We start from the raw sequence: 12,500 nt of genomic DNA, 5'->3' as shown, positions 1-12,500 counted from the left end.
GCATATATGTCTATATCTTCATTATGTTTAAAATCTGTTTTTTGTTTTTCCTGCAATTTTCCCTTTATTCTTTCAATCCTACCCTGTTTTGGGCCAAGATTGGTGGCTTTAGGGGGGGGGGTTCTCTGTCTTTCCTATTACATGTGTACGAAGGGGATCAATCCAAAATTGTCGCGATTGGTTACATGAAGGTTTTGGGGTGAAAAATTCCCTTTTTTTCCAGAATTTAAATTTTTTCCCAAAACATTGAAGAAAACCTGAAAAGGTTGCAGATACTATTAATTTAATATTCATGGATTGCATTCATGTATATAGGGAGAGAAATTTGATCCCTAACTAATATGGATGATCATTGGACAATTTCCCTGATCGTGGCATCAGATCTTCAAAGACTCAGGCAAAGGCCGACAAGCAACCTATGGCTTTTGGGGGGGTTGGGGTAGTTCCATATTTACATCAAATCACCAGTGGGGTTTTTAAAATGTACCCCTTAGGGGTATTGCATTGATTTTTCTTCCTTTGTCTGGATGCTAAAGGGACGAGGCCATGGCAAGGGGGAATTTGGAATAATGCCTACACTGTGAACACTTTTTTTTTCCTAAAAAATCTTAGTTTCTATCAATTTTTAAAGGGTTTTTTCTTTAAACCCAAAAATTAATGCCGCTTGCAAGTTGTCGATCTTTGTTTTCACGTCGGCAGAAATGGACAGCTGGCAGAAAATGGACACTATTCTTTTCAGTTTGCTATTTTTTTTTTTTTTTTTTCAGAAAAAGGTAAAAAAGTTTTCCGAATCACACACTTCCGTGTGTCTGATGAAACGGATTTGATTTTGGGAAATTTTTTCAATAGGGGTGTACTTGCTAGAGGGAAAGTCCGCAACTCCATGTCACAACTTTTTTTTTTTTCAAAAATTTGGGATGTTGCTGTGACTGGGTATCCCTTTTGGGACGTCCCTTAGGAGTAGGTTAAGGGTTTTCTCAATATTCCTTCAGCAAAGATTGTTTTCTCCTCATTTGTATATGGCATATAGAGCTGAAACTCGCGGGCTTTGGGTAGACTTAGGCTCTGAGTGCCGTTTTTTGCAATCTTTTTCAGTTACCATTCATGTCTACAAATTATTTCTTGCACTGGTAAATACAACTTTTTGTCTTCTACAGGAAATACTATCTTCAGTTTGCCCTAGCTTAGTGTGTCCTTATGTAAAGATTAACTCTGTATTTTAGTTTAAATCCTTTGGTCCAGGTTTCTACTGTCATGTGATTATATTGTACAATTCTTAGTCATCACATTATGACAAAGTACAAATCTTGCAGGTTTGTTTTATTTCCCTCACATATATCTTCCACTACGATCCTATCTTTTTTTTTCAGTTTCCATGATTTCAGGGCATTTAATGTCTGTCCTGGAAGTTTAGAGTTTTACATACTCTCTTCTGCCCTTGTTATTAGTTTTCGAAGGCAGTGGTACAAAATAAAAGTATACCAGAATGTCATGTTCTATCAGATGGCAAAGTCAGATTCTTTGGTTTCGGTGTTAGGTGCCATTTCCAGTAATACGGGCAAATGCTTGAGCCACTGTTGGGGTATCTTTGGTAAGTTATTGTAGCATTCCATCCTTCCTGGTATTCTTTTCTATAGTCAGTAGTGTTGATTTATGATCTCCAAGAGGCATACCATAGTTTTTTTTCAATCTACATGGTTTTTGCTTCAGGATTTATACAATTTATATTATAATTGCTGTCTTTGGTTTTGATATATATAAGTCTCCAAAGGAATTGACACCAGTTCAGTTAGTATTGACAGTGCATAGCTTTTGTGTAGAAATAAAAAAAAGAAATAGGGTTGGCAGTGGATCAGAATTTTAAAGAATACTGCTCGGCTTTCTCTGCTGTTAAATTTATCACCAGTCAAATAGGCCTCACCCAGGGTACCTAAATTATCCAGCCATAAAGAGTTATTAAGGGTTCAGTTATTATGATTGTTCAAAAAGAAGTCATTTAGTGAGCCACTGTGGGTTAATTAACATTTACATTTTAACCCTATCCTGATGGGATTTTTTTTTGTGAATTTCAGTGCTCTCTTGTATCTATAGGCTTTTAAGGCTATAGGGGGATAAAAACCACATCTGTCAGGTTGGGGATGAGACTGTAGGCCGTCTGTCACAGATCAAAGCAAATTTAAAGTGAATTTAGATAGAACAAAATCACCAGTGTCACTTGTGCTATTCCTTTTTGTCATTGCTGGACTGATAAGTTATGTCTCATTTCAGAACGGTAATAAAAAAATACAAGTTTATGTACAATATGGACATGGTAAAGGGCCCAAAAAGGAAAATGGGGGAACTACGGGTGAAATCACGTATGTATATATGTATTTTTTTGTCTCCTTCTTTTTTTTTCATTCATTTTCTTTTTTTTCCCCTTCCCTCCATTCTTTTTAGGTTTTTCCCCAATTTGTGTCTTCATTACAATAAAAATTGTTTTGGCATTATTGACTTTTTAATATAAAATACCAATACTCATCTGTGGGATGATGTAATTTCATCATAATTACCTTTTTGGGTCCACATTGTGGCAAGAGAAAAACAGAATCCCAGTGACTTCCCAAGTTCCTAAAATACTAAACTAAAAAAGGTGACTTCAAAAGATTAAATTTTGAAGTTAATATGTGGGAAGAAGACACCAGTAAAGTGTCTAAAGGGAAAGCCTGGGAGGGGACTTTAGCCAGGGCACCATTGGAGAGGGATGAAAAGGAGCCCCTGGACACAACACGGAAAGGGGGTTGGTAAACATGGGTAATAGTAAGCGGGGGGGATACGTCAAATGAAAAGTTTCAAAGGGGAATCAGAAAAGCATTCCCTTTTTTTTTAACATTCCTTGGCTTCAAATAACTTATAGTTTATCATCTTTAATATTTTGGCTTTTGTATTTTGCATACCTTAAAAAAGTATTAACCTTAACTAATTTAAAAATTTTCATAGTTTTATAAACTATTTTTTCCATGTCTGGACGAAATTTGCAACTTCTTTTTTCCTTTCACAGGTATTCTTAAAATCAGAAGAGAGTCAAACAATGAAACTTTGACGCGAACCCAAAAAATTTTACTTTAGACCTTGAGAGAAAACACTGGAGGGGCTTCCGAGGGTTCCCCGAACCCCCTAGCGCCCCACCCCCAAAAAAAGGGCCAGGGGAACAGTACTCAAAAAGGTAAAAACTGAAGAGTGGGAAAAGGGGAAAGATATTTTTTTAGGCAAATTTTGGTCAGCCCCTTCAAAAATGACTTTTTTTTTTTTATATGGGAAAATTATAGATTATTAAATGCTATTTTTGTAATGAGCTGATCCCCCTCCCCTCCTTTTTCATTTATTATTATTATTGTTATTATTGTTTTTTTCCAGATATTTAATTTTTCTTGTATTTCTTAATAAAATGGACAAATTCTTAAAAGGAGAATAGTTAACAAAAGAAAAATCCAGATATTACAAAAATGATAAATGTTTTATCTTGACTTAATCCTATCATATTGTTAATATTTTTTTTTATTATTATAATCATTATTATTAATATTATTAACTGCATTTATCATTATGAGGCAGTTATTTTTTTATTTATTTATTATTATTGTTATTATTATTGTTATTATTTTTGTTTTATTATTGTTTTTATTATTGTTTTTTTATTTTTAAATTTTATTATTTTTATTTTATTTTTATTATTATTTTATTATTATTATTATTAATATTATTATTATATTTTATTACTTTTTATTACTTTATTATTACTATTATTTTATTGGGACCTAAAAATATAATAAAGAAATAAAAAATTAATAATATAGAAATAATATATAATAAAAAAACAATAATAAAAACCAATAAAATAACAAAATAAAAACAAAAATAAAAAAAATAAAAAACAAAAATAAAAACAAATAAAAATAAAAAAAAAAAAACTGCCCAAATGATAATGCAGTTAATAATATTAAATAAAAATGATTATAATAATAAAAAAAAAATATTAAAAATATGATAGATTAAGTCAAGATAAAACATTTATTTTTGAAAATTCGGATTTTTCTTTTTTTAAACTATTCCCCCTTTTAAGATTTTTCCTTTTATTAAAGAAAAAAAAAATTAAATATCGGAAAAAAAAATAATAAAAATAAAAATAAAAAATGAAAAAGGAGGGGAGGGGGATCAGCTCATTACAAAAATAGCCATTTTACATAATCCTATAAAGTTTCCATATAAAAAAAACAAGTCAGTTTTGAAGGGCATGACCAGAATCATAGCCTAATAAAATATCATTGCACCCTTTACCACTCTTCAGTATTTACCTTCTCTGAGTACTGTTCCCCCTTGACCGTCTTGAGGTTCAGGGTCGCTAGGGTGGCTCTCTTGGAACCCTCGGAAGCCCCTCCAGTGTCTTCTCTCAATGGTCTGAAGTGAACTGTTTGGGTCTCGCAGTCAAAGTTTTCATTGTTTGACTCTCTTCTGCATCTTAAGAATACCTGGTGCAAGGTAAAAATGAAGTTGCATAATTCTCTGCTCCAAGACATGGAAAAAAATATGTTCATAAAACTATGAATAATTTTAAGTAGTAGCTTAAGGTTAATTACTTTTTTATAGCGTTACATGCAAAATACAAAAGCCAAAATATTAAAGATGATAAACTATAAGTTATTTGAAGCCAAGGAATGTTTAACAAACATAGGGACATGCTTGTCTGACTTCCAATCTTGAATACTATACATTTTGACGTATCCCATCAGCTTACTATTACCTATGTTGCATCCAACCGCCTTACCTGTGTTGTGTCCAGGGTCTCTACTGCATCCCCTCTCCACATGGTGCCCTGGCTAATAGTCCCATCCTCATGGACTTCCTCTTGAGACACTTCACTGGTGTCTTCTTCCTCACACTCATCTAACTTCAAAGTGTCTAATCTTGTGAAGTCATCCTTTGTTAGTGTTAGTATTGTAGGAATCTCTGGAACGTCACTGGCATTTCTGTCTTCTCTTGCCACACTGCTGGATCCTAATAAAGGTAATTATGATGAAATTTACATCATCTCACACAGACTGAGTATTGGTATAGTCTTCATATTAGAAAAGTCATATAATGCAAAACAATTCTTATTAGTAATGAAGTACACAAATTGGTGAAACACCTAAGAAGATATGGAGGGAAGGGGAAGAATATGAAACTGAATGAAAAAAGAGAAGAGAGACAAAAAATACATATATACATACTGTGATCTTCATCCTGTAGTTCCTCCACTTTCCTTTTGTGGGCTCTTCTACCATGTCCACTCATTGTACATAAACTTGTATTTTTTGTTATTATCCGTTCTGAAATGAGACATAACTTATCAGTCCAGCAATGACAAAAAGGAATAGCACAAGTGACACTGGTGATTTTGTTCTATCTAAATTCACTTTAAATTTGCTTTGATCTGTGACAGACGGCCTACAGTCTCATCCCCAACCTGACAGATGTGGTTTTTATCCCCCTATAGCCTTAAAAGCCTATAGATACAAGAGAGCACTGAAATTCACAAAAAAAAATCCCATCAGGATAGGGTTAAAATGTAAATGTTAATTAACCCACAGTGGCTCACTAAATGACTTCTTTTTGAACAATCATATATAACTGAACCCTTAATAACTCTTTATGGCTGGATAATTTAGGTACCCTGGGTGAGGCCTATTTGACTGGTGATAAATTTAACAGCAGAGAAAGCCGAGCAGTATTCTTTAAAATTCTGATCCACTGCCAACCCTATTTCTTTTTTTTATTTCTACACAAAAGCTATGCACTGTCAATACTAACTGAACTGGTGTCAATTCCTTTGGAGACTTATATATATCAAAACCAAAGACAGCAATTATAATATAAATTGTATAAATCCTGAAGCAAAAACCATGTAGATTGAAAAAAAACTATGGTATGCCTCTTGGAGATCATAAATCAACACTACTGACTATAGAAAAGAATACCAGGAAGGATGGAATGCTACAATAACTTACCAAAGATACCCCAACAGTGGCTCAAGCATTTGCCCGTATTACTGGAAATGGCACCTAACACCGAAACCAAAGAATCTGACTTTGCCATCTGATAGAACATGACATTCTGGTATACTTTTATTTTGTACCACTGCCTTCGAAAACTAATAACAAGGGCAGAAGAGAGTATGTAAAACTCTAAACTTCCAGGACAGACATTAAATGCCCTGAAATCATGGAAACTGAAAAAAAAAGATAGGATCGAAGTGGAAGATATATGTGAGGGAAATAAAACAAACCTGCAAGATTTGTACTTTGTCATAATGTGATGACTAAGAATTGTACAATATAATCACATGACAGTAGAACCTGGACCCAAAGGATTTAAACTAAAATACAGAGTTAATCTTTACATAAGGACACACTAAGCTAGGGCAAACTGAAGATAGTATTTCCTGTAGAAGACAAAAAGTTGTATTTACCAGTGCAAGAAATAATTTGTAGACATGAATGGTAACTGAAAAAGATTGCAAAAAACGGCACTCAGAGCCTAAGTCTACCCAAAGCCCGCGAGTTTCAGCTCTATACTGCCATATACACTGAGGAGAAAACAATCTTTGCTGAAGGAATATTGAGAACCATTAACCTACTCCTAAGGGACTGTCCAAAGGGCATACCCAGTCACAGCAACATCAATTATTGAAAAAAAAAAAGTTGTGACATGGAGTTGCGGACTTTGCCTCTAGCAAGTACATCCCTATTGAAAAGAATTACCAAAATCAAATCCGTTTCATCATGACATCACGGATAGGCTGTGCATGAGGTGCTGAGAAAACTGTTTTACCTTTTTTCTGAAAAAAAAAAAAAAAAAATAGCAATACTGAAAAGAATAGCTGTCCCATTTTCTGCCAGCTGTCCCATTTTCTGCCGACAGTGACAACAAAGATCCTGACAACTTGCAAGCTGGCCATCCTAACATTCTTGGTTAAAGTAAGAAACTTTGCAAATTGATAGAAACATAAGAGTTATTAGGAAAACAAAGTGTTCACAGTGCTAGGCATTATCTCCAAATTTACCCACTTGCCATGGCCTCTGTGCCTTTAGCACTCCAGACAAAGGAAGAAAAACTTCCAATGCACATACTCCTAAGAGGTACATCTTGCAAACCACACTGGTGATTTGATGCTAAATATGGAACTAGCCCAAGCCCAAAGCCATATGGTTGCTTGTCGGCCTTTGCCTGAGTCGTGAAGATGCTGATGTCACACTGATCATGGTAATCTGTCCACTATGATCACTGCCATAGTTAGTTATGTGGATCATAACTTCTCTACCTATATACAGTGAATGCAATCCATGAATATTAAATTACATAGTATCTGCAACTTCTTTGCAGGTTTACTTCAATTCGTTTGGAAACAATTTAAATTCTGGAAAACTAAGGTAATTTTTCACAATACCTTCATGTAACCAATCGCGACAATTTTGGTATTGATCCTCTCGTACACATGTACATAGGAATTATGACAGAGAACCCCCCTCCCCTAAAGCCACACAATCTTGGCTCCAAAAGCAGGGTAGGATATGAAAGACATCAAGGAAATTGCAGGGAAAACAAACAACAGTATGTTAACATAATGAAGATAATAGCACACTATATTGCTGCCGCCCCCCCAACCCCTGCCCAGGAAAACAAAGAATCCTTCACGTATTCACAACTACGGACGCTCCCACACGTCAGTCGTACATTCTACCCTGCCGTGAACACGTGAACGATTCTTGGTCTTCCATTGCGTGGGTTAGGGGTGGCAGTCCCCCAGGAGGGAGGCCACAAGGGGCACAGCAATTTCCCGCAATTTTCTGGCACTTTTCGTTCCTTCCCCTGCTATTAGGGCCAGGATTATTGCTAAGGGGAAGGGGTTTAAGTTGCATAATTTCAATACATTAGAATTGTAGAGAGTGAAAGAAAGGAATCCATCAACACCAAAATCTTAGGAGTTAGGTTATGCAAAGGTATTCCGAAAAATCACCAATGTCGTTGCAACAAATGAAACTGATGTAACATTCTGTAATATCTCAATAAGAACAGATATACATTGATACTCAAGAGCTACAAAAACAGTGATAAAAGAACAAATAAGAAGACTACTGTGATGAATTTGCAACCAACTGAATCCTGAGAAAATATGAAACCTGAAATCCGCTTCCAAAACACAAGTTTTTTTTTTCTCTCTCTCTTCCTATTGGAAAGAAAATTATAAACGCTACCACTCAACACGCACTCACTTGAGGCTTCAGCTGCTTCCTGGTTCGCCTAGACGCCGTGCACCTTACTGTCAGTAACACCAACGTTAAAAGACTCACAAGAAGGCATTATTTCTCCAAAAATTTTAGTGGAAATTCGCAGAAGGAGAGAGAAAAAAAAACCTTTGTTTATGCTCCCGTATCCCTATAAACGTGAATATAAACAAAACGAAATACACCAATTGATAAAATCGTCACCAATCCACTCAACGCGCACCTTCGCGATCGGTGTTTATATGAAAACGTTCCCAAAATCCTGTGCGGGGTAATATTCCCTCCGATTCGCGGTAATTAAAAAAGTTTCCTTACCTTCAGCTTCCCTTACAAATGGACGCTACATGGACCCCGTCTTCCCCTGCCGCGCGAAAGGAGGCTTTTGCGTAAATTGCGCGGACGGCTTAACAAAGGCTCGTTTCTCATTGGCTCGGGGTAGGTGAAAAGGAGCCAATGGGGGACGAGGTGGCTCACGCGCTCTTCTCGCGCATTTTGGTTTGGAATGGGATGAGGACAGGGGTTTATGCGTTTGAATTTTATGATAATCTTTCCCTCGTCGTTTTTGTAAAGGGAATAAGGGAGGATGATAGTCATATATTTTTCTTTTTATATAAATACAACGTATTCTTATACCCTTTCTCTTAACCTGATCACAGTTTGCGTTAATCACATTTGACAGCAACGGAAAGAAATTGCAAAAAACAAATAATTGCAGAAAATTGCAAAATGAGTAATAATATGCGAAAATATTAGGTGTTTACAGATAATACTATGCATCTGTAAAAGACAAATGATTACTGCCACAGTTAAAAACCTATTAAAATTAATGCAATTACCTTCAGAAGCGTAGGAGATGGGAACACTGACCATTATCCATTCTTCATATCATTCAATAAAAAACATACTTCATAAAAAGAAATTGACACTTTTCATAAATAACATTCTCCACTTAGATTATCTGTTAACCCGCCAATTTGCTCTCTGGGAAAGTAGCGATACTATTCGAAATACCAACACCATTATCTTAGCGTTGTGGAAAATGATTATTAACATTGTTATTATCATTACCGATATAATTACTTTTTTGGGGGGGGGGGTAGGACGCCGTCAAAAGGCACCTTAGATTAATTAACATCTATTGACATCTTTGTAGGGGAGAGCGAGCTTAATTTCCAGTTGTGAAAAAGGCTGATTTAAAAATGGCATTCTAAAAGTACCGAACATGATGATGTAACTTTAAAGCCGAATTAGTTAGCCACAAAATGAAAATAATAATCGATTGCTGATTATTTGAGTTAAAGGAGGAGAGGGAGGGTTCGACAAATATCTTATGTATTTTTAAAAAGGCATTTTGACGATTCTAAAACATCCAAAATCACCAAAATAATTGGTGTAACTTATCAAATACAGTATTTTTACTTTTTTATTTTTGGCAAGGAGCAAAGTTCCATCCTCCTATTTATATAGTAATTTTGAATATACAGATAGAAAATCTTTTAATACCGAAAGATCAACATCATGGTGACTCTCAAAACACCAAAAAGCATTGATGAAATTAATGAATAAAAATGTTATGGCCTTTTAACGTAGAAAAAAAATGGGTCGCTATAATGGCTTAGAGACGACGCCCGGCCTCATTTATAAAAGGTAATTGAACACAGAGCAAATATTTTTCAATAGTCTTAAAGTAGATAATATTAACTCTCAGGAAAAAAAAAAAAAAGTTGCAACAAAAAAGGACAGACTTTGACTTCGTAAAACTTGACAAAATAAAATCTTAAAATCTGTTTTAAAACTTGACAAAATAAAATCTTAAAATCTGTTTTAACATAGCGAAGAACTGATCAGAAAAGTGGGTAAATTTGCTAATTCTAATCAGCAACATGCAAGAAACTGGTTAACTTTATCCTTATTTTCTTGTGCGTAATCATCAATAAATACAGATTGCAGAAATTGTATTAATTAGCCCATTGTATCAAACATTTTTTTTTTCTCTCTGGAGAATCCTTGAATCTGCGTAAAAAAAAAAATGTGTATTGCGCAGAGGGGTGTAATTCACGGTTTTATTCCCTAGTAAAGGAACTTAACTAACAATAGCAAAATCCTTAATTTCGAATCTGCTGTTTATAAGCCTGAAAAATATAAAATTTCTTGAGAATTAGATTTAAAAAAAAAAAGTCATAAAGGTCTAAACTTTTTTTTTTTTTCAAATTTGCAATCTCTGTCTGATCGGCAGACCATATCTTCATTATTTGTCAAAAAAAAAAAAAAAAAAAAAAAAAAATATTATATATATAATATTATTTATATATATTAATAAAAAATATATATAAATATATATATATATTAATAATATCCCATGTGATATATTGACCTGCATCTGTCAATTTAAATAATCAAATAATTGAAACTGACAGCTATGAAAATGGGCAATTTCAAAATTTACACTGTACCTTAAATCGGGAAGGAAGATAGTAGCCTAATAGTTTATTTTCTTAAGAATGATGAGAAGGTTCAGTGTCTTTAGTGAAATTTAATCCTTCATGTTTCGAATTTTACACGTGGGGCAATATATAATCCATCGAATCTTTAGAATTATAATAATGTGGGTCTGTCCGGCCTATAATGTAAAGTTGTTATACGTCCGTATTTTCCAGAACATGTCCTCGGTTCAGGTGTCAAATTTTGCGTACGGGAAGAAATCTAAAATTTCTCCAAAAGTTTCCACCAAAAAAGAAAAAGAAACACATCTGTGTGGTGTGTGTTATATATATATTGTATATATTATATTATTTATATATATATATATTATAGTTATATATATATGTTATACATATATATATATATATATAATATATAATATATATATATATATATATTAAAATGTGTGTGTGTGTGTGTGTGTTTGTGTGTGTGTGTGTGTATATATCATACATATATATATATATGTATATATATATATTTTTATATAATATTATATATATATATATATATATAATATATACATATATGTTTTTTTTTTTTTTTTTTTTTTTTTTTTTTTTTTTTGTGTGTGTGTGTGTGTTTGTGTGGTGTGGTGTGTTGTGTTTTAGCCAAATGCCCTGCATGTAGTTCTCTATAAAATTAAATTTTTTTTCATCATCCTTGTGTCGTTAGAATTTCCTTTTTTTCACCCCGAAAAAAAAAACTAACGAATTTGAAATGTTTGGAGAAAAAATTTCTCTTGCAAAAATTTTGTGAATGCGCTAACATTGACCTTTTCAATAATTTCCGTTTGAAAATGCATGGTTCCGCGTAGTTTTCAAATTTTTATTGGTTTAAATTTTGGGGGTTTTAAACTATTTTCTCATTTTCATTGAGAAAAACAGACACTCACAATTTTATCGACGAAAGATATTTCTTTCCAAAAATGGTCTTTGGGTATTCCCACCTGCCCTTTTCCATATTATGGTTCTAAGCTAAAAATGGAAATTATTCTTCATTTTTAAGTACTAGCATATCATTCCCCTCCCCCTCATTTAATAGTTGTGATTATTACTATACTGCTTTTGTCGCCACGTTTCTTGTTATGATTACTATTTTTTTTTGATACCGTACAAAGCTATTTTTTGCATTATCAAAACTATCCTTACAGCTATCATTATTCTGTATATTATGTTTTTTTTATTTTCTTAGCTAATATCCGTAGCAGTGCCTTTTTACAGTCAAAAATTTATCGTTTCCCTTTGTCAAACTAAAAGAAAACGACGAAACGTGGAATGGGGCAAGGTAGTTAGCACCCTAATCAGGGGTTACAAAAGGGAAACGTTCCTCCACTTTACCACAAAAAGGTAAATTGTTTTTTTTCGCGTAAAAATTTATTCCGTCAACTAAATTACAATTTAGCATTTGAACTGAAAAATTTTTTAATATAAAACAATATCTTGAGACCTGTACTGACTAAATCAATTTAAATACTTAAATATAGATATTTTTTTTAAACATGTAAGGGCCTTCAATGACCCAAAAACCCCTCATTGGCCCCATCATTGTTATTGTAACTATTTATTTTAAAAAAGTGCTATTCCTTGGGTGTGTTGAATGTTATCTCTTATATTCCAAATTGTTATATATATTTTATATTTATATATATTATTTAATATTTATATTATATATTATATAATATACTATATTACACACACACAACACCACACACAC

General features: G+C 33.4%; 1 protein-coding gene across 1 annotated transcript; it reads right to left on the bottom strand.

Annotated features, from left to right (window-relative positions):
• Nucleotides 1-2,101: 2,101 nt before the first annotated feature.
• Nucleotides 2,102-8,734, bottom strand: LOC119577688. The gene is made up of 6 exons (XM_037925245.1): nucleotides 8,619-8,734; nucleotides 5,250-5,348; nucleotides 4,805-5,034; nucleotides 4,318-4,508; nucleotides 2,553-2,610; nucleotides 2,102-2,155 (listed from the first exon to the last, which is right to left on the bottom strand). The coding sequence occupies exons 2-6, from the start codon at nucleotides 5,311-5,313 to the stop codon at nucleotides 2,102-2,104; spliced, it is 597 nt and encodes a 198-aa protein (XP_037781173.1). The 5' UTR covers nucleotides 5,314-5,348; nucleotides 8,619-8,734.
• Nucleotides 8,735-12,500: the final 3,766 nt, after the last annotated feature.

Source organism: Penaeus monodon, chromosome 10 (genome assembly GCF_015228065.2).
Source record: "Penaeus monodon isolate SGIC_2016 chromosome 10, NSTDA_Pmon_1, whole genome shotgun sequence".
Taxonomy (NCBI): Eukaryota; Metazoa; Arthropoda; class Malacostraca; order Decapoda; family Penaeidae; genus Penaeus; species Penaeus monodon.
Note: the sequence above shows the minus strand (reverse complement) of the source record. Positions and strands in the feature narration are given on the sequence as shown.